The sequence below is a fragment of the Littorina saxatilis genome, linkage group LG15 (genome assembly GCF_037325665.1).
Source record: "Littorina saxatilis isolate snail1 linkage group LG15, US_GU_Lsax_2.0, whole genome shotgun sequence".
NCBI lineage: Eukaryota > Metazoa > Mollusca > Gastropoda > Littorinimorpha > Littorinidae > Littorina > Littorina saxatilis.
This window is the reverse complement of record NC_090259.1, coordinates 3,492,104-3,517,868: the sequence shown is the minus strand read 5'-3', so window position 1 is coordinate 3,517,868 and position 25,765 is coordinate 3,492,104. Positions and strand designations below refer to the sequence as shown.

Here is a 25,765-nt window from a genome sequence, read left to right as displayed (position 1 = left end):
AGAGCATGAACACAATCACTTTCCTCACACAGGCACTGTATGAACAATACAAATAGGTTGTTTCACACCCTGTACAGAGCATGAACACAATCACTTTCCTCACACAGGCACTGTATGAACAATACAAATAGGTTGTTTCACACCCTGTACAGAGCATGAACACAATCACTTTCCTCACACAGGCACTGTATGAACAATACAAATAGGTTGTTTCACACCCTGTACAGAGCATGAACACAATCACTTTCCTCACACAGGCACTGTATGAACAATACAAATAGGTTGTTTCACACCCTGTACAGAGCATGAACACAATCACTTTCCTCACACAGGCACTGTATGAACAATACAAATAGGTTGTTTCACACCCTGTACAGAGCATGAACACAATCACTTTCCTCACACAGGCACTGTATGAACAATACAAATAGGTTGTTTCACACCCTGTACAGAGCATGAACACAATCACTTTCCTTACACAGGCACTGTATGAACAATACAAATAGGTTGTTTCACACCCTGTACAGAGCATGAACACAATCACTTTCCTCACACAGGCACTGTATGAACAATACAAATAGGTTGTTTCACACCCTGTACAGAGCATGAACACAATCACTTTCCTCACACAGGCACTGTATGAACAATACAAATAGGTTGTTTCACACCCTGTACAGAGCATGAACACAATCACTTTCCTTACACAGGCACTGTATGAACAATACAAATAGGTTGTTTCACACCCTGTACAGAGCATGAACACAATCACTTTCCTTACACAGGCACTGTATGAACAATACAAATAGGTTGTTTCACACCCTGTACAGAGCATGAACACAATCACTTTCCTCACACAGGCACTGTATGAACAATACAAATAGGTTGTTTCACACCCTGTACAGAGCATGAACACAATCACTTTCCTCACACAGGCACTGTATGAACAATACAAATAGGTTGTTTCACACCCTGTACAGAGCATGAACACAATCACTTTCCTCACACAGGCACTGTATGAACAATACAAATAGGTTGTTTCACACCCTGTACAGAGCATGAACACAATCACTTTCCTCACACAGGCACTGTATGAACAATACAAATAGGTTGTTTCACACCCTGTACAGAGCATGAACACAATCACTTTCCTTACACAGGCACTGTATGAACAATACAAATAGGTTGTTTCACACCCTGTACAGAGCATGAACACAATCACTTTCCTCACAAAAGCACTGTATGAACAATACAAATAGGTTGTTTCACACCCTGTACAGAGCATGAACACAATCACTTTCCTCACACAGGCACTGTATGAACAATACAAATAGGTTGTTTCACACCCTGTACAGAGCATGAACACAATCACTTTCCTTACAAAAGCACTGTATGAACAATACAAATAGGTTGTTTCACACCCTGTACAGAGCATGAACACAATCACTTTCCTCACACAGGCACTGTATGAACAATACAAATAGGTTGTTTCACACCCTGTACAGAGCATGAACACAATCACTTTCCTCACAAAAGCACTGTATGAACAATACAAATAGGTTGTTTCACACCCTGTACAGAGCATGAACACAATCACTTTCCTCACAAAAGCACTGTATGAACAATACAAATAGGTTGTTTCACACCCTGTACAGAGCATGAACACAATCACTTTCCTCACACAGGCACTGTATGAACAATACAAATAGGTTGTTTCACACCCTGTACAGAGCATGAACACAATCACTTTCCTCACACAGGCACTGTATGAACAATACAAATAGGTTGTTTCACACCCTGTACAGAGCATGAACACAATCACTTTCCTCACACAGGCACTGTATGAACAATACAAATAGGTTGTTTCACACCCTGTACAGAGCATGAACACAATCACTTTCCTTACAAAAGCACTGTATGAACAATACAAATAGGTTGTTTCACACCCTGTACAGAGCATGAACACAATCACTTTCCTCACACAGGCACTGTATGAACAATACAAATAGGTTGTTTCACACCCTGTACAGAGCATGAACACAATCACTTTCCTCACACAGGCACTGTATGAACAATACAAATAGGTTGTTTCACACCCTGTACAGAGCATGAACACAATCACTTTCCTTACAAAAGCACTGTATGAACAATACAAATAGGTTGTTTCACACCCTGTACAGAGCATGAACACAATCACTTTCCTCACAAAAGCACTGTATGAACAATACAAATAGGTTGTTTCACACCCTGTACAGAGCATGAACACAATCACTTTCCTCACAAAAGCACTGTATGAACAATACAAATAGGTTGTTTCACACCCTGTACAGAGCATGAACACAATCACTTTCCTCACACAGGCACTGTATGAACAATACAAATAGGTTGTTTCACACCCTGTACAGAGCATGAACACAATCACTTTCCTCACACAGGCACTGTATGAACAATACAAATAGGTTGTTTCACACCCTGTACAGAGCATGAACACAATCACTTTCCTCACACAGGCACTGTATGAACAATACAAATAGGTTGTTTCACACCCTGTACAGAGCATGAACACAATCACTTTCCTTACAAAAGCACTGTATGAACAATACAAATAGGTTGTTTCACACCCTGTACAGAGCATGAACACAATCACTTTCCTCACACAGGCACTGTATGAACAATACAAATAGGTTGTTTCACACCCTGTACAGAGCATGAACACAATCACTTTCCTTACAAAAGCACTGTATGAACAATACAAATAGGTTGTTTCACACCCTGTACAGAGCATGAACACAATCACTTTCCTCACACAGGCACTGTATGAACAATACAAATAGGTTGTTTCACACCCTGTACAGAGCATGAACACAATCACTTTCCTTACAAAAGCACTGTATGAACAATACAAATAGGTTGTTTCACACCCTGTACAGAGCATGAACACAATCACTTTCCTCACAAAAGCACTGTATGAACAATACAAATAGGTTGTTTCACACCCTGTACAGAGCATGAACACAATCACTTTCCTCACAAAAGCACTGTATGAACAATACAAATAGGTTGTTTCACACCCTGTACAGAGCATGAACACAATCACTTTCCTCACAAAAGCACTGTATGAACAATACAAATAGGTTGTTTCACACCCTGTACAGAGCATGAACACAATCACTTTCCTCACAAAAGCACTGTATGAACAATACAAATAGGTTGTTTCACACCCTGTACAGAGCATGAACACAATCACTTTCCTCACAAAAGCACTGTATGAACAATACAAATAGGTTGTTTCACTCGATATCAAAACATTCCGTCAATTTGCAAAACAAATGCAAATAACCTATACTAAAGACTACATCCTTAAAACAGATATAAATGGAAAATTTCCTAAATAAATTATCATTTAATTAATATACTTACCCGAATCACATTAGCATTGAGTCACCTGAGATGCTTATCACTGAAAAACGCTTACCCGGCTAAAGAATTTAAAGGGAAGCAACCCCATCACCAAAACGAAAGTGAAAGTAGCTTTGGTAATGGGCCAGTACACCGGGAGTTACCTCCCATACGGGTGTATGCCACGTCACTTCCTCTAGGAACACGTGCCTATTATCATACGGCTTTAAAAAATCTTAAAACCATAAGCGGGGCAGGTGGGAGGGAATACAGTATGTGATTCGGGTAAGTATATTAATTAAATGATAATTTATTTAGGAAATTTTCCATTTAATATCATATTCTTACTCCGAATCACATTAGCAGATAACATCAACAAGGCGGTGGGCTAGAAATGAATCAAAACTCACCATCAAGTTCTGGACAGGAACTGGCCTGCTGCTATGAGCGCTGGAAGGCCTCTGGAGCCATCCTGTCGAAGAGCTGTGACGTCCCGAAGATAAAAGTTTATGAAAACATCTTCGGAACGCCAATACGCAGTTGTCAGCACCTCCTCTAGACGTCTGGAGCGCAGAACTGCCAGAGAGGATGCCCACGCCCTCGTCTCATGGGCTCGGGCCGAGTCAAGTGGCAAGGAGGGCATAACCCCCCCCCCCTCTTTGTGCGACTCCACTCATAAGCTTGCTTGATGAGCGAGGACACCCACCGGGCCAACGTTACCTTCGACAAATCTTTCTCGCGCCTAGTAAGGAGAGAGATAAACAACAACTTCTGAGAACTAGACCGAATCGGCTGAGTCCGGGCTAAGTACAGACGAAGTGCCCTCACAGGGCAATTGACCGAATCGGGGTCACCCGGGGCCAACGCGCTGGTCAGAGCCTTAACTCTAACCAGCGGAGAGGCCTGCCCCGGAGACTGATTCTTGGCCAGGAAATCAGGCCGGAAACGCAAAGATGCGGAACCGTCCGGCTCAAAGGAGATATCTCCAGGCTGACCCGACAGGGCGTGGACCTCGCTACCCCGTCGGGCCGTAGCCAACAAAAGGAGAAACAGCGCTTTGCGAGTGACATTGAACAGACTGGCCTCGCTTAAAGGCTCAAAATCCGCAGAACGAAGGAATTCCAGGATTAAAAACAAGTCCCACTTGGGAGCGGGCAAACGAGCTTTAGCTTCCTTAAGAGCAGCCCCTTTAATGACTGCAGCTATAACGCCCCCGACTCGAACAGAACGACCAATCTGCTGAAGAGTCGCCGAGATAGCGGAGCGCCGGACCCTCAACGAGGAGACTGAGGCGCCCTGTGAAGACATGAAAGAGAGGTGGTTAGCGACCTGAATAGAGCGCGGAGCCACCGAACTCACCCCTCTAGCTGAACACCAGGCAGTCCATGCCTTCCAGTGGGAAGCATAAACTGAAGAGGTGGACGCTCTATGCGAGCGAGCCACCAAGTCCAGAGTCAAAGACGACGCCCCAGAGCGCTTCAGCGAGTCCCGAACAACTTCCACACGTGAAGCTTCAGAAGACTGGGCTCCTCGTGTGGAATGCCTGTTCGGGGCTGCACTAGTTCCCCTCGCACGAGTGCGAGAGGAATGGGGGGCCCTTGGGCAAGCCGAAGAAGATCTGGAAACCAGACCTGCGACGGCCACAGAGGAGCGACCAGAAGAAGAAGGGCCGGCTCCTCCATCTCCGCTTTCCGGATTACTCGGCTGAGTAACGGAAAGGGAGGAGTCTGAAGATCTGTATGTGCCCCCCAACCCTCCCTGGACGCATCTGTAAAGAGGTCCAGGTCGGGGAGGGGCACGACGATCGGAACACCTCTGCAGACCCACTCCGTGTGCAACCACGGAAGGGTCGCAGACTGGAACCATCCCTGCAAAGGGATGAGGGCGTCCCAGACCACCAGAGGAGAGTCCACAAACGGCTTCAGCGCGAACTGAAGCGGACATTTGTGGACCCGGCCCAGTGAAACCAGAAGAGCCATAGACTCCATCTGCCCCAAGATGGAGGCGAGCGAGCGGATGGAAGCCATCAGGAGAGGTAAAGTGGAGCGAATCTGAGCTTGGAGCTTGTCCACCCTTCTCTGAGAAGGCTGGACAGTCCAAGCGACCGTGTCGAAAGACATCCCCAGATAAGTGAATGTCTGTGACGGGGTCAGCTCCGACTTTACCCGGTTGATCGAGAACCCCAACCAGTTGGATTCTCGAAGAACCGTCAGGGTATCCTGCGAACAGCCGCTCTGGGACTGGTTCATGATGAGCCAGTCGTCCAGATAAGCCCGCAGACGGATACCCTGGGACCTCACCAGTGCACAGACCTGTCTCACCACCATGGTGAAAATCCACGGTGCGAGAGACAGCCCGAAAGGGAGTGCGCGAAACTGGTAGGTCTGATCTCCCCACCGGAAACGAAGCCATTTCCGGTCGGTCGGATGCATAAGAATGTGAAAGTATGCGTCCGTGAGATCGATCGAGGTCACCCAGTCTCCTGGGCGGAGAGAGTCTCGGACAGAGGCTGGCGTCTCCATCTTGAATTTTATCTCCCTCAAGAAAGTATTGAGGAGAGATAAATCCAACACGGGACGCCATCCTCCTGATGCTTTGGGAACAGCGACCAGACGCCCGTAAAATCCCAGGGAGCTGTGGACCCGAACTCTCTCCACCGCGCCCTTCTGCTCCAGGGAGGCAATTTCCGACTGCAAGACGGAACGTGCTTCCTGCGAGAAGGGGGGCTTGAACCGCGGAGGCACTCGGGTAAGAGGCGCCTTTTCCTCCCGCCAGAGTAGACGGAAGCCCGAACTCACCACTCCCACAATCCATTGGCTGTCTACTACCGACATCCAACGAGAAAGTGCCCGGGAGGGGCCTCCCGCCATCACCAAGGTGGAGGGCGGGAGGGAGGTGAGATCGGGAGCGCTTCATTGGGGGTGTGGCTTACTTCCAGAGCCGCCACGCCCCCTCCCCGATGCCGTCCTCTTCTTCCCACCACGAGCGGCCGGCAAAGCCTGCCGCTTCTGAGCTGGCTTGGGGTTAGACGATGTCTGAGCCTGCTTCTGTTTAGAAGGCTGAGACTGTTTCACCCCCTTCAGAGTGTAGTCAAGGAACTGACTGTCCTTGTTTGACTGAATCTCCTTCTGTCTGGCATCCAGTGCCAGCGGACAGAAGAGAGACTCCTCTGAGACCGGGGAGACTCTCAAGGTCTCCCTAGTAGCCAGCTCCGTGAATTGGGACTGCGAGAGGAAGAGATCCCTCCTGCAGAGTACCGCTTGGGTGTACTGCAGGGAGGAAAGACGCAATTGTTCCTCATTGACCTTGGCCAATGCGGTCAAAAGCGCAGAGACATCGTCCGCATTCTGTTCTTCACTGAGAGTGAAAGGAACTAGCGAATCGGTCAATGCCCGAGACAGAGCCCGAACGAGAGTCTCCGCAATGGAGGACAGTTCGATCTGCCGACGTCCAACCTCCTCAGCAGAGAGGAGGGAAGCCTCGGAGACCGGCAAAACCGAATCACGCTTGATCGGTTTAGTCAGAAGAGGCAGCAATTCCCGGGAAACCGGAAGGGTAGCCCTAGGGAGTGCAAAAGACGCCAGCCAATTCTGGCTCTGATTGGGCATGCCAAGCTTCCTATTGGCCGTAGGCACGAAGGAAGAGGCTTGGGCAGCTGAAGCCACCCACTGCTGAGCTGATTCCGGAACTGGACCAAAAGGAAGCAGTAACGGAACAGGCACTGGCCGAATACCACTCCCCGCATGTGCTGGACGAACCAGTGAATGCGAAAGTTGGTAAGCCACTGACGGAGACTCGGCGAACCGGAAGGAAGAAACATCCTCCTGTGCCGGCCGGAAGTCCGCCATGGCAGAAGGAACGAATGATGCGGAAGAGTCCGCAGCCACCACCCCTTCAGGAAAATAACGAGACGTTACTTCCGCCGCGACGTCAAGAACAGACTTGAGCTTCGACGGAAACACGCCCCGCGACTCCTCGCTGACCACTGATGGAGCATCAGAATAGTCACACGTGGAACCATGACCGAAGTCACCAGTTCCGGAAGCAGAAGCATGCCCTGGCAAACCGGAAACCGGAAAAGCCTGAGCACTAACGTCATCCTGCCGCCCAAAACCCTGTGAAGGTAAAGGGTAAGCAGGACGACCATCCGCAAAAACCGGAGCTGGATGAGCTGACGTCACTCCCCCGACTGAGTGGAGTGATGCCTGCTCAAGCCTAGGCGCTTGAAAGCCGGAAGGCGCACGCTGTAATCCACTATCTGGTATCCGGAAGGAACCACCAGAAGAGGAAGAAGCGTTTCCGGCCGAAACCGGAAGTGTAGTCAACGGAACCGCAAAATGCGGAAGTGAAGACTGCACTGGTTGACTTCGCGATCCGGAAGGACCGGAAGTCAGTGAATACTCCATCCTGCCGCGACCGCCGTAGCGTGCCGGAGCGGACGGATCATCACTTCCGGCAAGTGCCGGAAATGCGGCAGTCGAAACCGACTGCCGCCGCTGTTCGAACAAGTCCGGGGCCTCGTAGGTTATCGCCGGAAATGAAAGATCAGCAAGGTATCGGTCGTGACCCGATGCGAAAGAGCTGTCCCCCGAAGGAGAACGTCCAGGCGCCTCACGAGGGCTATCGGACCAGCTCTGCTTACCAACCGACGCTGAAGAGGGAGGACGTTGCTCCAAGCCGGAAGTGGAGGACAAAGACACGGAAGCCAATGCCCGGACGTCACTGCCAGATGCCGGAAACGCCGAACTGCTGGCGACGGAACGCTGAAATTCTGCCTGCACCAAGCTGCGGATTTCTGGAACCAGTGACTTTAACAGAGAGGAAACCAACGCACCTTGTCCAGGTGCTAACAAAGAAGACGAAGTCTCCGATGTAGAGACAGGTGCAGAAGTAACAGTAGCGCTAGGCGCCGCAAAAGAAGCAGAAGTAGTAACAGCGCTAGGCGCCGAAATTGGTACAGCCAACAAAGTGTTACGCTCTTGGTCTGTAACAAGTAACGTTGCTTTGGAAGAGGAAGACTTAGCCTTAATTTTCCCCTTGGGGTCCGACTTGCCACGGCGCTTGTCTGAATCAGACATGTTGACAACAACACGTGGCAACGCGAAAAAATTTACTGAAACATAAGTCTAAACGACTGGAAAATTCAGTAAACACACGCACTAATGCGTTAACAAAATACTATAGCTAAACTTGCCCCAAAAGCAGAGGCACGGAGAGCTACAAACAAAGTCACACGAGCTAGAAAACTAACTCACACAACAAAATGGCGACACGCAAGACACTGACACAAACGTCAACAACACGTGGCAAAGTAAAAAGATTTACTGAAACGTAAGTCAAAACGACTGAAAACACAGTAAACACACACGCTTACGCGTCAACAAAATACTAAAGCTACACTTGCCCAAACAGAAAGAGGGCACGCAGAGCTACTAGCAAAGTCACACGAGTTAGCTAACTAACTCACACAACAAAATGGCGAAACACGCAAGTCACTGACACACAAGTCCGTAAAAAACGGACAACGTACAGTAACGAAACAGCGCAAACAACCAACAACAAACGGGAACGAGCTCACCAAACTGTAGGCAAGGCGAGCAGACAAGCTGGGTAACGTGGCCGGCGGGTGTCACTCAAACACACAAGGTCAGCCACAGAGCGTCAAAAAGTGAACCGTCCTCTCCGAGGTGAAAAAGACGTATGATAATAGGCACGTGTTCCTAGAGGAAGTGACGTGGCATACACCCGTATGGGAGGTAACTCCCGGTGTACTGGCCCATTACCAAAGCTACTTTCACTTTCGTTTTGGTGATGGGGTTGCTTCCCTTTAAATTCTTTAGCCGGGTAAGCGTTTTTCAGTGATAAGCATCTCAGGTGACTCAATGCTAATGTGATTCGGAGTAAGAATATGATATTAAATTAACAATTTATCCTTCCTCCGGCTTATATTCATTGTTTGTGTTTTGACCCAAGCATGAACAATAGCTACAGATGGAGACAGTCATTGTTCTAGGAACGACTAGCGGTCGAATTAAACAATGACTGGCGAGACATGTGAGCTGAAATGTCATTTTTGGTCACAAACACAATAAAAATATCAGTTACAATTATTTGATGAGTCTCTGCCACAAGCCTTCATAAGCCTTCACAAGCCTTTCTGTGCCAGTCTTAAAAAGGGGGCCCCATTGTACCCCCCTTTCTTTTCTTTCTTTCTTTATTTGGTGTTTAACGTCGTTTTCAACCACGAAGGTTATATCGCGACGAGGGAAAGGGGGGAGATGGGATAGGGGAAAGGGGGGAGATGGGATAGAGCCACTTGTTAAGTGTTTCTTGTTCACAAAAGCACTAATCAAAAAATTGCTCCAGGGGCTTGCAACGTAGTACAATATATGACCTTACTGGGAGAATGCAAGTTTCCAGTACAAAGGACTAAACATTTCTTACATACTGCTTGACTAAAATCTTTACAAACATTGACTATATTCTATACAAGAACCACTTAACAAGGGTAATAAGTGAAGAATTTTATGGGTGAGAAAAGGAAAGTAAAAGGACTTTGGGGAGGCAAAAATAAAGAAACAAGAAAAAGATCCTAATTAGGTTCACGGCATCGAGAGTGATGCGACCTTCTCTCAGAAGTTAGTAGAGAAGGCTCCCCCATCCACCACCCGGGGGACGCGCCTCTACGCCAATTAGGGGGCGCGAGGTGTACCCCCCTACAAGAGACCTCCACAAATCTGAGAAAATCAAGTCTTAAATAGGAAGGAGTCTTAACATTGGGGCCAATTGACACAGGTGATGAAGATTGACACAGGTGATGAAGATTGACACAGGTGATGAAGATTGACACAGGTGATGAAGATTGACACAGGTGATGAAGATTGACACAGGTGATGAAGATTGACACAGGCGATGAAGATTGACACAGGTGATGAAGATTGACACAGGTGATGAAGATTGACACACGTGATGAAGATTGACACAGGTGATGAAGATTGACCCGGGTGATGAAGATTGACACAGGTGATGAAGATTGACACAGGTGATGAAGATTGACACAGGTGATGAAGATTGACACAGGTGATGAAGATTGACACAGGTGATGAAGATTGACCCGGGTGATGAAGATTGACACAGGTGATGAAGATTGACACAGGTGATGAAGATTGACACAGGTGATGAAAATTGACACAGGTGATGAAGATTGACACAGGTGATGAAGATTGACACAGGTGATGAAGATTGACACAGGTGATGAAGATTGACACAGGTGATGAAGATTGACACAGGTGATGAAGATTGACACAGGTGATGAAGATTGACACAGGTGATGAAGATTGACACAGGTGATGAAGATTGACACAGGTGATGAAGATTGACACAGGTGATGAAGATTGACACAGGTGATGAAGATTGACACAGGCGATGAAGATTGACACAGGCGATGAAGATTGACACAGGCGATGAAGATTGACACAGGTGATGAAGATTGACACAGGTGATGAAGATTGACACAGGCGATGAAGATTGACACAGGTGATGAAGATTGACACAGGTGATGAAGATTGACACAGGCGATGAAGATTGACACAGGCGATGAAGATTGACACAGGCGATGAAGATTGACACAGGCGATGAAGATTGACACAGGTGATGAAGATTGACACAGGTGATGAAGATTGACACAGGTGATGAAGATTGACACAGGTGATGAAGACTGACACAGGTGATGAAGATTGACACAGGTGATGAAGATTGACACAGGTGATGAAGATTGACACAGGTGATGAAGATTGACACAGGTGATGAAGATTGACACAGGTGATGAAGATTGACATGGGTGATGAAGATTGACACAGGTGATGAAGATTGACACAGGTGATGAAGATTGACACAGGTGATGAAGATTGACACAGGTGATGAAGATTGACACAGGTGATGAAGATTGACACAGGTGATGAAGATTGACACAGGTGATGAAGAGAACATGTGGGAAAAGAAGGTGTGAAAAAGGAGGAAGTGTTATAATTGGGGGGTGGGGGTGGTAGAAGGAGGTTCCCCAGTGCACACTGACCTCCCCCATGGTGTGGTCATCGGCCCGGTACGCGTCCAGCTTCTGCTGCACCAGCTGAGCAAACTCTGCGTTGCGGTCATAGTCACTGAAACACACACGTTCAACAACTGTCACGTCAAGTCTAGCTTCTTTTCCTTAAGTCTGCTTCACGAAGCTTGCTGCCCCAATTTGCAAAGACCAACTTGAGGCTCCATTAAGGACAGCCTTTACACAGTGCACTTACACCTCTCACAGTGCACTTACACCTCTCACAGTGCACTTACACCTCTCACAGTGCATTTACACCTCTCACAGTGCACTTACACCTCTCACAGTGCACTTACACCTCTCACAGTGCACTTACACCTCTCACAGACATTCATCCTTTACACAGTGCACTTACACCTCTCACAGACATTCATCAAAGATTAAGAATCAACACACACACACACACACACACAAAGACACATACACCCCAGTGGGTGGAGGCAGTATTTGTTGCATTAACAAAATGTAGACAGACATCAAACCAAAAATCTGTCCCATGGCTTCTAAGCTTAGGAGTCCAACCTCTCAACAGAGCACACAATATAGGCACAACCAGGATAGGCAGCATGACCTACTAACTCTGACACCAGGTTATTAACTCCCTGAGGCAGCATGACCTACTAACTCTGACACCGGGTTATTAACTCCCCGAGGCAGTGCAAAATCTAGGAGCACTCAACATTAAGACAGCGATATCTTCTATATCTGGTAGTGGTAGCACTAAACGTGCTCAATATTACACACACAAATAGAGAGCTACTTTTCATTTCCGACAAAGGGTAGTGCACTAGGTTGCAATCTTGAACTCACAGAGCGAGCGTTACTTTATTTATCTTACAGCACACAATGTAGCATTACCTTCTATATCTGACAGCGGGGTACTCCCCAAGAGTAGCACACAATGTAGCATTACCTTCTATATCTGACAGCGGGGTACTCCCCAAGAGTAGCGCACAGAGTAGCAATCTGTTCAGCACAGCGCTCCAGGTTCAAAGTTCGGCCAGATGACTTCTGGGGATTGTAGTAGAACTGGAACGTCTCTACCGAGTCCAGGGAATACACCTGTAGAACACAACATATTGAGTGACATGTATCATCACCAACCACTGAACGTCTCTACAGAGTCCAGGGAATACACCTGTAGAACACAATACATTGAGTGACATGTATCATCAACAACCACTGGACGTCTCTACAGAGTCCAGGGAATACACCTGTAGAACACAACACATTGAGTGACATGTATCATCAACAACCACTGAACGTCTCTACAGAGTCCAGGGAATACACCTGTAGAACACAACACATTGAGTGACATGTATCATCAACAACCACTGAATGTCTCCACAGAGTCCAGGGAATACATTTGTAGAACACAACACATTGAGTGACATGTATCATCAACAACCACTGGACGTCTCCACAGAGTCCAGGGAGTTAATAAATATTTGTATACAAGACACACACAGACCTGGGACTCGTAAGGGAGGAAAGCAATGTTGATCTCCTTCAGAGTCTTGATGAATTTGGCGGAAGTCGACTTGCACAGCTCGTTAAACAGCTCGTCAGGGCATGCTGCAAGACACAAAACAAGAACATAGTGCAAAATGTCATGTGAACGCAAGAAAGCATAAACAATTGGCGTGAAGCGAAATTACTACATTTAGTCAATCTGTCGACCTCACCGACTGAAATTCAACGCAGGCAATGTTCTCTAAGAAAAGGCTTAACAGCATTGTCGCTTACATACCTTGAGGTCGTGGTGATACGTTCACTCACAGAAAGTGACAAGCAAGTACAGCGCAGTAGTGAATAGCGCTTCACAGCAAAGCGCGCTTTCTCTCTATTCTTTTTAACTTTCTGAGCTTGTTTTTAATCCAAACATAACATTTTTTTTTTTAATGACCAGACTCATCCACAGTGTAAATGATTAAGCTTCCAACCTAAACTGTAATCCCATAGTCCCGGCTTAGTCGAAGATTGCTTGACAAAAATGCCAATCAATTCGATTAAAAAATGAGGGCGTGACAGTGCCGCCTCAACTTTCACTAAAAGCCGGATATGACGTCATCAAAGACATTTATCAAAAAAACTCATTTAGTTAAAACAAGACTCACCTTCAGTGAAGTAGGCATGCGCCGCCCTGTACTGTGTGTTGTTGGGATTCTGAAAGTCAGCCATCATTCCCTTGATGGACTGAAAAATAATATGAAAATATCAATAATGTGAATTTAAAATCATATTTGGAAAAATTAACAAATGCTGACCGACACACTGGAACTAGTGAAGAATAAAACTATTAATACATGTAGTTACAACAAATTATTTATTACAGAGTCAATGAGGGGGATGTTACTAGTTTTCTATAAACTGTCACAAACATTAAAGAGATATCTATCTGTATAGATAATGCTTTAAATCAATATGGAAATCAACTAAAGAACTGACTACCATTTTTTCTCTTCAGATTAACGATGCATCCAGTAGATTAGAACTCAATTATTCAGAAAAACACTACTGTTCCAATACTAGCATACAAATTAAATCCCTTGCTGATAATTTAATTTGCATGTTCAGTACAGTACAAATACAACTTTTAAGACTTCCTCCCTTCTAAGACCCTACTTTGTGAGACATTCTGTTCATAGCCATAATATCGGCCAATTAACCTCCATTTTAAGACCCCCTCCCTTTTAAGACCTTATTTTATTGGGGGTATTAACCCCTTCACTACCGGCACGGTTGGACTAGTGGTAAGGCGTCCGCCCTGTGATCGGGAGGTCGTGGGTTCGAACCCCGGCCGGGTCATACCTAAGACTTTAAAATTGGCAATCTAGTGGCTGCTCCGCCTGGCGTCTGGCATTATGGGGTTAGTGCTAGGACTGGTTGGTCCGGTGTCAGAATAATGTGACTGGGTGAGACATGAAGCCTGTGCTGCGACTTCTGTCTTGTGTGTGGCGCACGTTATATGTCAAAGCAGCGCCGCCCTGATATGGCCCTTCGTGGTCGGCTGGGCGTTAAGCAAACAAACAAACAAACAAACAAACCCCTTCACTGCCATAGTATAACAGCATTTTGGTATTGCTGTGTGCCAGGGCAAAATTTTGCGTTCTTCGGAAGGTTCACTTATTTGTTCACTGCTCGATCATTTATTGAGGTATCTCTTAGATCTTTGGCATGTGTTTTGCTTATACCCTTGGCTATTATGTGATAACGTGATCATTGGACTTTGTTTGTGATTGTTATAGTAAAAAATTATATAATGACCATTTTTGTCAAAAAATGACAGTTTTCAGACTCACACACACACGTTGCAGCACGTAAAACCACACAAAACACTGCTAAAACTGGTGTCAAACATCAGGTATTCACATTACAGCCCATAAAAGTATTCTTCTGTGTGGTAATCCATAAATCACTTCTTGTAGAGCTTCCAGAACACTGTATCGCTTGAAAACAGGTCTACGAGTTGAGGTCTGACTTTCGGCCGCCATTTTGAATCCTATAGATCGGTTCGACACTTCTAAGAAAGTTTTCGCCACGTGGTACTAACTTATCCGAACGGACAAAGGGAAAGAACTGTGCTTAGAACCCCTACAAGTAGTTGAACAGTTTTCAAATGATTACCTCCCATTTAGTTTTCAGAAATTTCGCTGATGTAAATGCCACGTACCTAGTACGTATATGGGCGTATGACAAACCGAATATTACCAAGTACCTAGTACGAGCTGGGCAGTGAAGGGGTTAAAAGGGTGTACTGCACATTTTTTTTGAAACATTGTCATTTTTTTTAAAACACATAAAAACCCGACTTTTTCTCCAGACGCTGTCACATCACCTTTTCTGTGGGCGTGATGAGATAGATAGCTTCCAGCAAGGGCAGTGGTTCCCTCCTCTTGGCAATGTCCTCTACCACTGAAACACAGACACACAGTCAGGTAATGTCCTCTACCACTGAAACACAGACACACACAGTCAGGTAATGTCCTCTACCACTGAAACACAGACACACAGTCAGGTAATGTCCTCTACCACTGAAACACAGACACACAGTCAGGTAATGTCCTCTACCACTGAAACACAGACACACACAGTCAGGTAATGTCCTCTACCACTGAAACACAGACACACAGTCAGGTAATGTCCTCTACCACTGAAACACAGACACACAGTCAGGTAATGTCCTCTACCACTGAAACACAGACACACACAGTCAGGTAATGTCCTCTACCACTGAAACACAGACACACACAGTCAGGTAATGTCCTCTACCACTGAAACACAGACACACAGTCAGGTAATATCCTCTACCACTGAAACACAGACACACAGTCAGGTAATGTCCTCTACCACTGAAACACAGACACACAGTCAGGTAATGTCCTCTACCACTGAAACACAGACACACAGTCAGGTAATGTCCTCTACCACTGAAACACAGACACACAGTCAGGTAATGTCCTCTACCACTGAAACACACAGTCAGGTAATGTGGCTCTCATTGTCTCAACAAACTGTAAGAAAGTACAATGAGCAAGATTCAGACCTGAGTATGTACAGTGGAAAGACCCCCTCCTTTTTAAGACCTGAGTATGTAGAGTGGAAAGACCCCCTCCTTTTTAAGACCTGAGTATGTAGAATGGAAAGACCCCCTCCTTTTTAAGACCTGAGTATGTAGAGTGGAAAGACCCCCTCCTTTTTAAGACCTCATGTTTGGGGGGTCTTAAAAGCAGGGAGCATGTGCCAGTGTGGGAGTGTGGGTGTGTGGGTGTGTTAAAGTGTTGGAGTGTTGGTGTGTTGGAGTGTTGGAGTGTGGGTGTGTGGGAGTGTGTGTGTGTGGGAGTGTGGGTGTGTGGGTGTGTGGGAGTGTGTGTGTGTCAGTGTGGGTGTGTGGGAATGTGGGTGTGTGGGAGTGTGGGAGTCAAATTAAATCAATGAATAAACATAAGTTATAAATATAAGTAATAATTATAAAAAAATATATATGGTGCAAATCTTACTACAGTACCAACACACCACAAGCAAATAATACATTTTAAAACAATAACATTAAATGAACAACTCTGCCATCACAGTCACACACACAATGTATAACGTACATATGATCCCCTCGGAGGTGATCTCACACATCTTGCAGCAGGACGCACACAATGTATAACTTACATGTGATTCCCTCGGAGGTGATCTCACACATCTTGCAGCAGGACGACACCATGCGCATGCTGAGCTGATCCACTATCAGCACCTTCCATTCCCCCGGCTTCTTCATCGGCCGGATCACGTCATTGATGATCTCTGCAAATACACACTTCTCAATGAATAAACTGTTAAACCTGTATCATGCATGGATGATGCAGCTAAGTAAAACATACTTTTTAGATTAGTTTTAACCTTCAAAATAGAACATCCGTTACGTAAACTACCTTGTATACACCCAGTATCGAGTAAACGCCCACCCCACACTTTTGGTCAAATTCTACGCACAGAGTACAGTAAAAGCACACACCCCATTTTCGATCGTTTGAGTAAATTGGAACTAAATTTTAAAAGATTATTCAATCGGCTGGGTTTTTGTTTTTTTTTACTCCTTTCCCTCCCTTGGAAATTTTTCTTGCGAGATTTCAGTGTGACAAGATCCCGCGAAGGAATACATACACAGTGAAGTTTAAAAATGCTGATATTGGTTTGTTAACCACAGACCTGGATTAATCTTTTGCAGTAAGCATTATCTTTTGAAGTTATAAACTTGTTAACAGACAATAAAGGAACAAGATTTCTATCATGATTTGCTTGCACAATTCCTTGTGTCAATCGACTCTAATGTGTGTGTGTGTGTGCACGAGAGAGACAGACAGAGAGGAAAGTTTTGTGCAATATACAACAACACATCCTTTGAACATCTCCATCCCAAGTGACCAAAATATCATTATTCTAGCAAAAGAACCGCCCCTGCAAAGAGTATAGTAGTTTAGTACCTTCCAAGTGTACTGCAGTACTCAATGAATGAGACTAAGACTAAGAGTAAGAGGCAGCACTGAATCAGTGAATGTAAACAAAATTAGTTTTTACTAAATGAGCAAATCTCACGCTCCATTTGATTAATATAAGAAAGCTTCAACTTTAAGCCGCAAGATCAACAGTAATAACATTGGCAGTCAACTTATTTTTAGACAAAATGTAATGCGATGACGGGAGCTTACTTGGTCAATGACTCAATGACAATCGACTAAAGTAGTAAAGACGGAGTAAAGATCTGTTGGACTTCTGCAGAAGAATCCACAATTTTCATGAATAAATGATTACTGAACAGTCGAAAGGGTTCGATTCTAATAAGTATCGATAACCAAATCAACCTGCATACTTGGGACTGACTGATTATGCATCCTCCAGACACGGTATCAGGACGACAGGAGATCCTATTTCCGACAACACCCTCCTAACACAACACTTGCTTGCAATTAATCAGGGGCTGTAAATCTCTGTAAAGTATAATAGTCGGCCTGCAATTACTATTCTTATCAAAGACGCAATAAGATAAAATACAAGTAGTTATGTTTACAACTACAATCGCATGCATGGTTAATCTGCAAGCTTACTTTCGTGGACTGCTTCCTTCAACGCCATCTTGAATGTGTAACAACAAAATGGATGACGGGAAATGTTAATGGCCGCACAAAACTAAGGTCAGCCGATGTGACCACAAATATCATTTTGTGTTATATTGTTTTTCTTGGGCACGGTTGCCCTTGCAAATCAAGTAAAGTATTGACTGAATGTAAAAAAGGTAATGTTGAAAATAAGCGTCGTAAATTCATAGTTCACAATCCGCTTTCACTCAAGTTGTCAGTGACTTATTTTTAATGGCCGGCAACTTGAGTCACTGAGTACAAAGTACATGTATATCAAAGCAAAGAATATGAAGGATTGAGCCGAAGAAAGATTAATTGATGTGGTCATCTCATCAAGAATTATAGCTGCCATGGTTGTTTACCTTTGCAGAAATAGACTGCAGTAGACTGAAAAACGTCCCTGAATTCAGTTTCAACCATGCGGCTAAAATTGAAGATCAAGTTATGACTGATAAGCCGGTGAAACGCGTTCAGCTTTCTCAGGCATTCAGCTTTTTCATTAGATATACTCGGGACTGAATTATTGTTTCCTGGTCAATTTAAAGAAGTACACTTATATTTACTGAGGCTCAGAAGAAAAGCACGTCTGTTTCTTGAGTCAGTGGTTACACCTCCTGAACTTATTGAGAAGAGAAAGATTTTAGGATGAAGCACATTTCTAAGTTTAAACCAAAAAAACGTTAGTTAAACGACTTCGACCCCATGAATGTAAAGCCAGTGCCTAAGCTTGATCATCACGGTACTATGGAAGGGGAGGGGGGCTTTTCAGCATGGACTGTTTATACAAGATCAACGAGGCCGAATGAGAAACTGAGCTGAATGCCTGAGAAAGCTGAACGCGTTACACCGGCACTACATAAACAAGAAATTCCTCCGAGGTAGGAAAAACACCCCCGTCCTTACCATTCTCACTGCCACCAACTGAGAAGGTTATTTCCCTTTGACCATTAATATGTCCCTCTATAAGTCCTTGTAGAATCTTAATCCACCAATAACTCCCTAACCGTGTGTTTGACTGGTCCAAAGTTTTGTAAGGACCGTCTCAGGAATGTATAGAACCTGTTCACCAAGTTTGGTGACGATCGGTCCGTTCATTCTTGAGATCTATATGCGAACACAAACACACACACAAACAAACAAACAAACAAACACATCGACCGAATCCTATACACACCCCTATACCGGGGGTGTAAATACACACCCCTATACCGGGGGTGTAAATACGGAGGCGTTCCGAATTGAGGGCGGGAAGCTCAGGGTTGCAAGGTATGACGCAGAGAACCGTGACACTAGTCTAATAAGAAATTCCTACGAGGTAGGAAAAACACCCCCGTCAAAGGGAAATAACCTTCTCAGTTGGTGGCAGTGACTGAGTGAGAATGGTTATTTCCCTTTGACCATGAAGATGTCCCTCTATAAGTCCTTGTATAATTTTAATCCACCAATAACTCCCTAACCGTGTGTTTGACTGGTCCCAATTTTTGTAAGGACCGTCTCAGGAATGTATAGAACCTGTTCACCAAGTTTGGTGACGATCGGTCCGTTCATTCTTGAGATCTATATGCGAACACAAACAAACAAACAAACAAACAAACAAACACATCGAGCGAAACCTATACACACCCCTATACCGGGGGTGTAATAAGTGAATTGTCACTGAAAAAACGGCAAATCCAAAAAAGTCACGCTATATTTAAGATTTTCGAGAGAAAGAAACCCAATCTACTTTCCCCCAAAACGCGACCAGAACAACTGACAAAACTTGACACACCAAAACTGAGTCAAGATAAACTCGAACCTTTACCTTGCAGGCATTAAAATACACAAAATGAATATTTACGAGTTGCCGTGGCAGAAAGGCCTCTAAGTTCTAACGGACCACTACTTGTCAGAGTCATTAGAAAATATATTCCTGTAAGTTGAGACAACATTGACGGACGCAGTGGCGTAGCGGATAAGTCATCGGCCTCCTAATTGGAAGGTCGTGACTGAGTTCAAATCCCGGCCGCCTGGTGGGTTGAGGGTGGAGAATTTTCCGATCTCCCAGGTCAACTTATGTGCAAACCAGCTGGTGCCTTATCCCCCTTCGTGTGTACACGCACGCACAAGACCAAGTGCGCACGGAAAAGAATGGTGGTGTAAAAAGGGCCAAACACGTACAAATCTACACGTGCAAAAACATGAGTTAACGTGGGAGTTTTAGCCAATGAACAAAGAAGAAGAAGAAGAAGAAGAGACAACGTTGTCAGGTCGTGAAGACTCTGTGTATCATTTTCAAGCTCGACACTGATACAGTGATATTGATGATACTAAACCCGAAACTTGAAGCGTGGTTCAAGTCACACTGCTTGGACTGAGGCAGTGGTTTTTGGCACGTCATGTCAGCTGACTTTTTCCTTTGGGGGGTATTTATTTAAAGGCACAGTAAGCCTCCCGTAAACCATCACAGATACTGTCAGGCTTTTACACACAGTACAAACACCCTTTCATTTAAACACTCACCGCTTGAGAACATCCTTGGTGCCCTCCGTAAAGAGCGAGCAATTTTCAAAGAATTTTTTTTGCGTGGCCGGTTTATCTTACCCCTGAGCCATCGTGAACCCGTGTGATCAAGTTTCCCTTTTTCACAATGTAGTCGTCAGTTTGTAATTCGCTGTGAGCTTATCTACAATAGCACGTTATTATGTACCTCTGACTATGCACGAAACAAACGACTGTGGTTCACAAGAACTCTCGCGATGGCTTTTGACCTATAAACCGTCGTCTGCTACGAGAACCACGACCTTGCGTGACCCTGCTTCCGGGCGTTACTTTTTTCAAACTTTCAAAACTTCGAATTGTTCTGATGTTGTCTTGATGAAAAAAGAATTCTTTTATGATTTAAGAATGTTTGTGTAACAAGCTGTCAATTTATTATTTAGATTTTAAAAGTTAGGTCTAGCTCCACGGTCCGATTGTGTGAGGATGATCCGCAAAATTAATTCTTTGAAAATTGCTCGCTCTTTACGTAGGGCACCTAGGATGTTCCCGTTCGGTGAGCGTTCAAATGGAAGGGTGTTAACTGTTTGTTCTGTGTGTAAAAGAATGACAGTATCTGTGATGGTTTACGGGAGGCTTACTGTGCCTTTAAGTTCATTTCTTCAGGTAAACTGATTTGGTTGAAAAATTCAATCCTGCTGATTTTGGAATGCGGATAATCTGTCGCCCATGTATCATCATTATGATTTATCAGTCCTTCCTGGTTCAATTCCAGCACCGTCCCTCCGTGCTTCAGCCTGATGATAAATAATGTTTAACGCCCTCACGGTAAAACATGCTCTATGGGCATGTTCCAGGGTTTGACCCCGACTTAAGATGTTTTAAAAAAAAAGACAAGAAAAAGAGACAGAAAAAAGGAGGAAAAAAACAACGCCCACCGCAAGGGATGGATGGTTGTCGCGCTCTAGCTCCCAGTACTTCAGTCAATTATAATTTTTGAAGATTAATGAGATGAGGATGATTATAATGATGATGCTATGAATTTCCAATTTAAAGATGACACGGACAACACTTTAGGTCAGTGTTATTGGAATGATAGGTGTGCTTGTTATTACATACGTGATGACACGGACAACACTTAAGGTCAGTGTTGTTGGAAGTATGATAGGTGTGCTTGTTATTACATACGTGAACCTATGTTTTATGTTTTATGTGTGTTGTCCTTTTGTCGAATTGTTGTCATAATCGTTTACAGGCAGGCAGGGTGTGCCGAAGAAAATTTTCCCTTTTATGTAACATTTTAATGTACAATAAAGTGTTGTTATTAGTATTGTTATTGTTATTTTGAAGTAAAGTGAGCTTTTTACAATGGCTGGGATTGGCCTCGGCAATGTCTTGTCCATTGTGGCGCCCAGTTGTGAATCAGTCTGCTGAATGTCTAGCAAACCTAATTCGCTTTTAAAAAGGCCTAACGGTTAACTATAAAGAGAGAACAACGACCAGGTACAAAACGAAACTTCTTTGCGAGAAAGAAATTTAAAATTTACGCCCTCACGGTAAGGCCATTAGGGGGATGTTCCCGGGTGTCACCCCGACTATACATGAGATACCCAGTTGTATGCGTGTTTAGGTGATACCTGCCACCTGCACTTATGGCAGAATAACCGAGATGTTTTACGTGCCACTGTGGTGACATGGGTTGGGACATGGATACCGTTTTTGAGTCTGCATACAGTACGTATACGTACATACTTACATGAATTACATACGATCCCTAGATGTTTGGACTCACTTAGCATTTGGTCTACACTTTTTAAAATCGCTGATGGCAACACAACGAACCTTGTATTATGGCCTGTTATTGACATTCTCAGAATGTCATACAAAAGTTCAGATTCCATTCGGAACAATCCGGACAATTACTCTTTGTTGAACCATGCCGTCCTCCCGCGTAAGCTTAAAGATGCAGTGCAGGTCACACCATTGCTGAAGCAACGATTTGTCTTTTTTCACTCTCACAGATAAGCATATAAACAGTTAAAAGCTTGATTCAAATCACTCACACATGACAACACATACCTTTCGTGTTGTTAACCAAACAAAACTTCAAGTTATGCGGTTTGTCAGTTCGCATCTCCCACCAAACACATTTGTGACTAAAATGTCCCGTTATTGTCACGTTCTGGGACTAAAGGCTGCGTGCGGTATGCAGTATGCAAACATGGACCCAAGTACTATACAACAGTTTCTTATGTAATCATAATCAGGTCAGATTGGCAATCCCACACAATTACAATTTCTTGACGTAAAGTACCCAAGATAAAAAGAATGTTCCCTCTCGCCGATCATCTAGACTTCCATGTTGGCTTTTGACGTAATTAGTTCACGTGCTGGACCTGATGTGAGCCTGAGTTCACGCTGCCCTGCCGGACAATACTGAACATTAAATAAATAAAACAATGCAGTTTTCGACTCCCTGAAAGGAGGCTGATGAAACTTGGAATAATTTTAAATGGATAGCGGCCTGAGGCAAGACTGAAAGACCTGGCCGGGAGCTCTGTGCACATTGAAGTGTCAAGCACAGTAACTTTAAAGGTCTACTTGTTCGTACATTTTACCCCCAAAAACATATTCAAGGAAGAAGTGTGTTGTTGTTTACACTACTTGCTTATTGACTGAAAACACTCCGTGAAAGAATCATAATTTCTCGCTGGGCCACCAGCGGGCGTTCGAACTCTGGACACTCCCAGACACACCCACTAATGAGCGTGTTTTTAATCCAAACATATCATATCTATATGTTTTTGGAATTAGGAACCGACAAGGAATAAGATGAAAGTGTTTTTGAATTGATTTCAAAAATTTAATTTTGATCATAATTTTATTTTTTTTAATTTTCAGAGCTTGTTTTTAATCCAAATATAACATAATTATATGTTTTTGGAATCAGAAAATGATGAAGAATAAGATGAACGTAAATTTGGATCGCTTTATAAAAAAAATGGTTTTGTTTACAATTTTCAGATTTTTAATGACCAAAGTCATTAATTAATTTTTAAGCCACCAAGCTGAAATGCAATACCGAAGTCCGGCCTTCGTCGAAGATTGCTTGGCCAAAATTTCAATCAATTTGATTGAAAAATGAGGGTGTGACAGTGCCGCCTCAACTTTTACAAAAAGCCGGATATGACGTCATCAAAGACATTTATCGAAAAAAAGAAAAAAACGTCCGGGAAATCATACCCAGGAACTCTCATGTAAAATTTCATAAAGATCGGTCCAGTAGTTTACTCTGAATCGCTCTACACACACACGCACACACACACACACACACACACACACACACACGTATACACCATGACCCTCGTCTCGATTCCCCCTCTTTGACTAAATGTAAAAACGGAAAATCAGCCAAACGCCGTTTTGTCAGTTTCCACACCGCATAGACAGTCTCCCGGAAAATACACGGAGCATATTATCCCCCCCCCCCCCCCCCCCACCGAAAAAAAAAGTCCAGAAGGTGCATCAGTCGTGGAAAAATGCTGCTACATCTGACACTGGTGACACTGATGGGGTTCACAGTTATTCACATAATTTTGAACTTCGTGTGTTTCTCGAATTACCCATTTTATTGCTGACTACTCTGTTGCAAAATGTACTTTGCCTATAGCAGAAAATTGCGACTAACATTCCGAAAACTGTCCACTCCTACGTCTGTCAACTCCACCCCCCCCCCCCCCCCCCCCCCCCCCGAAAACCGAAATAACTCTGCCAGCGCCGGACCAGTTTTTGAGGAACCAGTTATTGCCCTTTTATTGAATCTTGTTTGAGTTTTCTGTTCTTGTGCACGGAGAACCATTGATCAAAGTGCCCACAAAGAAGCATCTTTCAAACCTGACCAAGTGTCCTGTTACTAAGTAGCGCAACTTTCGTTTTTGACAGGTTGGCTGGGCATCTCCTTATTTAGTTGTCATCTCCAAACGGAACAGTGCTCGGAACTACCGACCTTGACCTTGTTTCTTATTATGGCTTCCGGAAACAGTGGTTGTAGAGAGTACTAATGGTTTTGGTCGATGCTGAGAGCGATTGAGTGCTACGTTCGACAGGCTGACCTCGCTATCATGCACACGGAGACGATGAAGTATTCCTAGCTGGATCGGCTTGCGCCATGTCCGGACGAAACGAAAAAATGGGTGAGTACACGCTGTGAACACCTGTGTGTTTCTGGGGTCGCAATGTTTCATAGGTACGATGGTTCGGACACCTTCCATCTCATTTGCAGTAGCATCCAACCTTCTCTCTTTATTTTCTTTGCTTTCGGATTTTGTGTGTTAGCTGCGTACACAGTTTGTTTTACTGCAGTGAGTTTTAAACTGGGAAAAACGTGGTTTTATCCGTAAAATACACATACTTTCATTGCCTGTTCTGTTTTTGTTCCCATCATGGGCATTGAAGATGGTTTGTGTGTTGACCATTGGCGTTTGAGTGGTTTCAAAACTTGATAAAATCCTCCGGTCTAGGCATTGACTTTTTTTAAATGGGTGGTTGCGCTACACACAAACTGCATTTAATTGTTCATTTAACTTTTTGAAGAGACTCATTCCAAAGCAGTTATTTAAATGATCCCTGAGTCATAATTTGTTTAACCTTTCTTTGTGGTAGGATTTAGGAGATCCCTTTGTATCATCGCTAATCAGAAAATACTATTTATTATTGAGGTTGATATAGCTAGTGAGCTGACGTCATCTATTTGAGACCTGAGTGTGTATATTTGCATCCAACAAATATGAAATAGTTGGTAGTTAAAGGATACCAGGGATGCAGAAATTCACTTCCTCAGTCCCTCCTGGCGAGTGGAACTAGAAATCTTTCTGGGTGATTAATCATTGAGTGTGAAGATTTTGAATCACTCGCCCGTCGGACCAGATTTTGAATCACTCACCCGTCGGCCCAGATTTTGATAATACGGCCAGAGCATCCCTTGTTATTTGAACACTGTCTCTTCTTGATTATATCTGGATAAGTAAACACTGTGACGAAGGTAGAGGTTAGTTCTGGCACAAAGTCATTGTTTTCTTCATTGTTTTCTTCATTGTTTTCCAACCAAAAGTGGCCGTTATAGACAGGTGGTCGCTATAGACAGGTGGTCGCTATAGACAGG

General features: G+C 44.3%; 1 protein-coding gene across 5 annotated transcripts in view; it reads right to left on the bottom strand.

Moving 5' to 3' along the window:
- The window catches only part of LOC138948220 (syntaxin-binding protein 1-like), a 51,819-nt gene extending 33,680 nt beyond the window's left edge, over positions 1-18,139 (bottom strand). For all 5 annotated transcript variants that reach the window (XR_011449932.1, XM_070319724.1, XM_070319726.1 and 2 more), the window contains exons 1-7: positions 18,094-18,139; positions 16,661-16,792; positions 15,336-15,412; positions 13,615-13,693; positions 12,969-13,072; positions 12,411-12,559; positions 11,471-11,555 (exon numbers count right to left, since the gene is read on the bottom strand). Coding sequence is in view for 4 of the 5 variants with exons in the window: in XM_070319724.1 (XP_070175825.1) it covers positions 11,471-11,555; positions 12,411-12,559; positions 12,969-13,072; positions 13,615-13,693; positions 15,336-15,412; positions 16,661-16,792; positions 18,094-18,121 (654 nt within the window). In the remaining variant the exon portion in view is untranslated. The remainder of the gene's footprint in view (positions 1-11,470; positions 11,556-12,410; positions 12,560-12,968; positions 13,073-13,614; positions 13,694-15,335; positions 15,413-16,660; positions 16,793-18,093) is intronic.
- Positions 18,140-25,765: the final 7,626 nt, after the last annotated feature.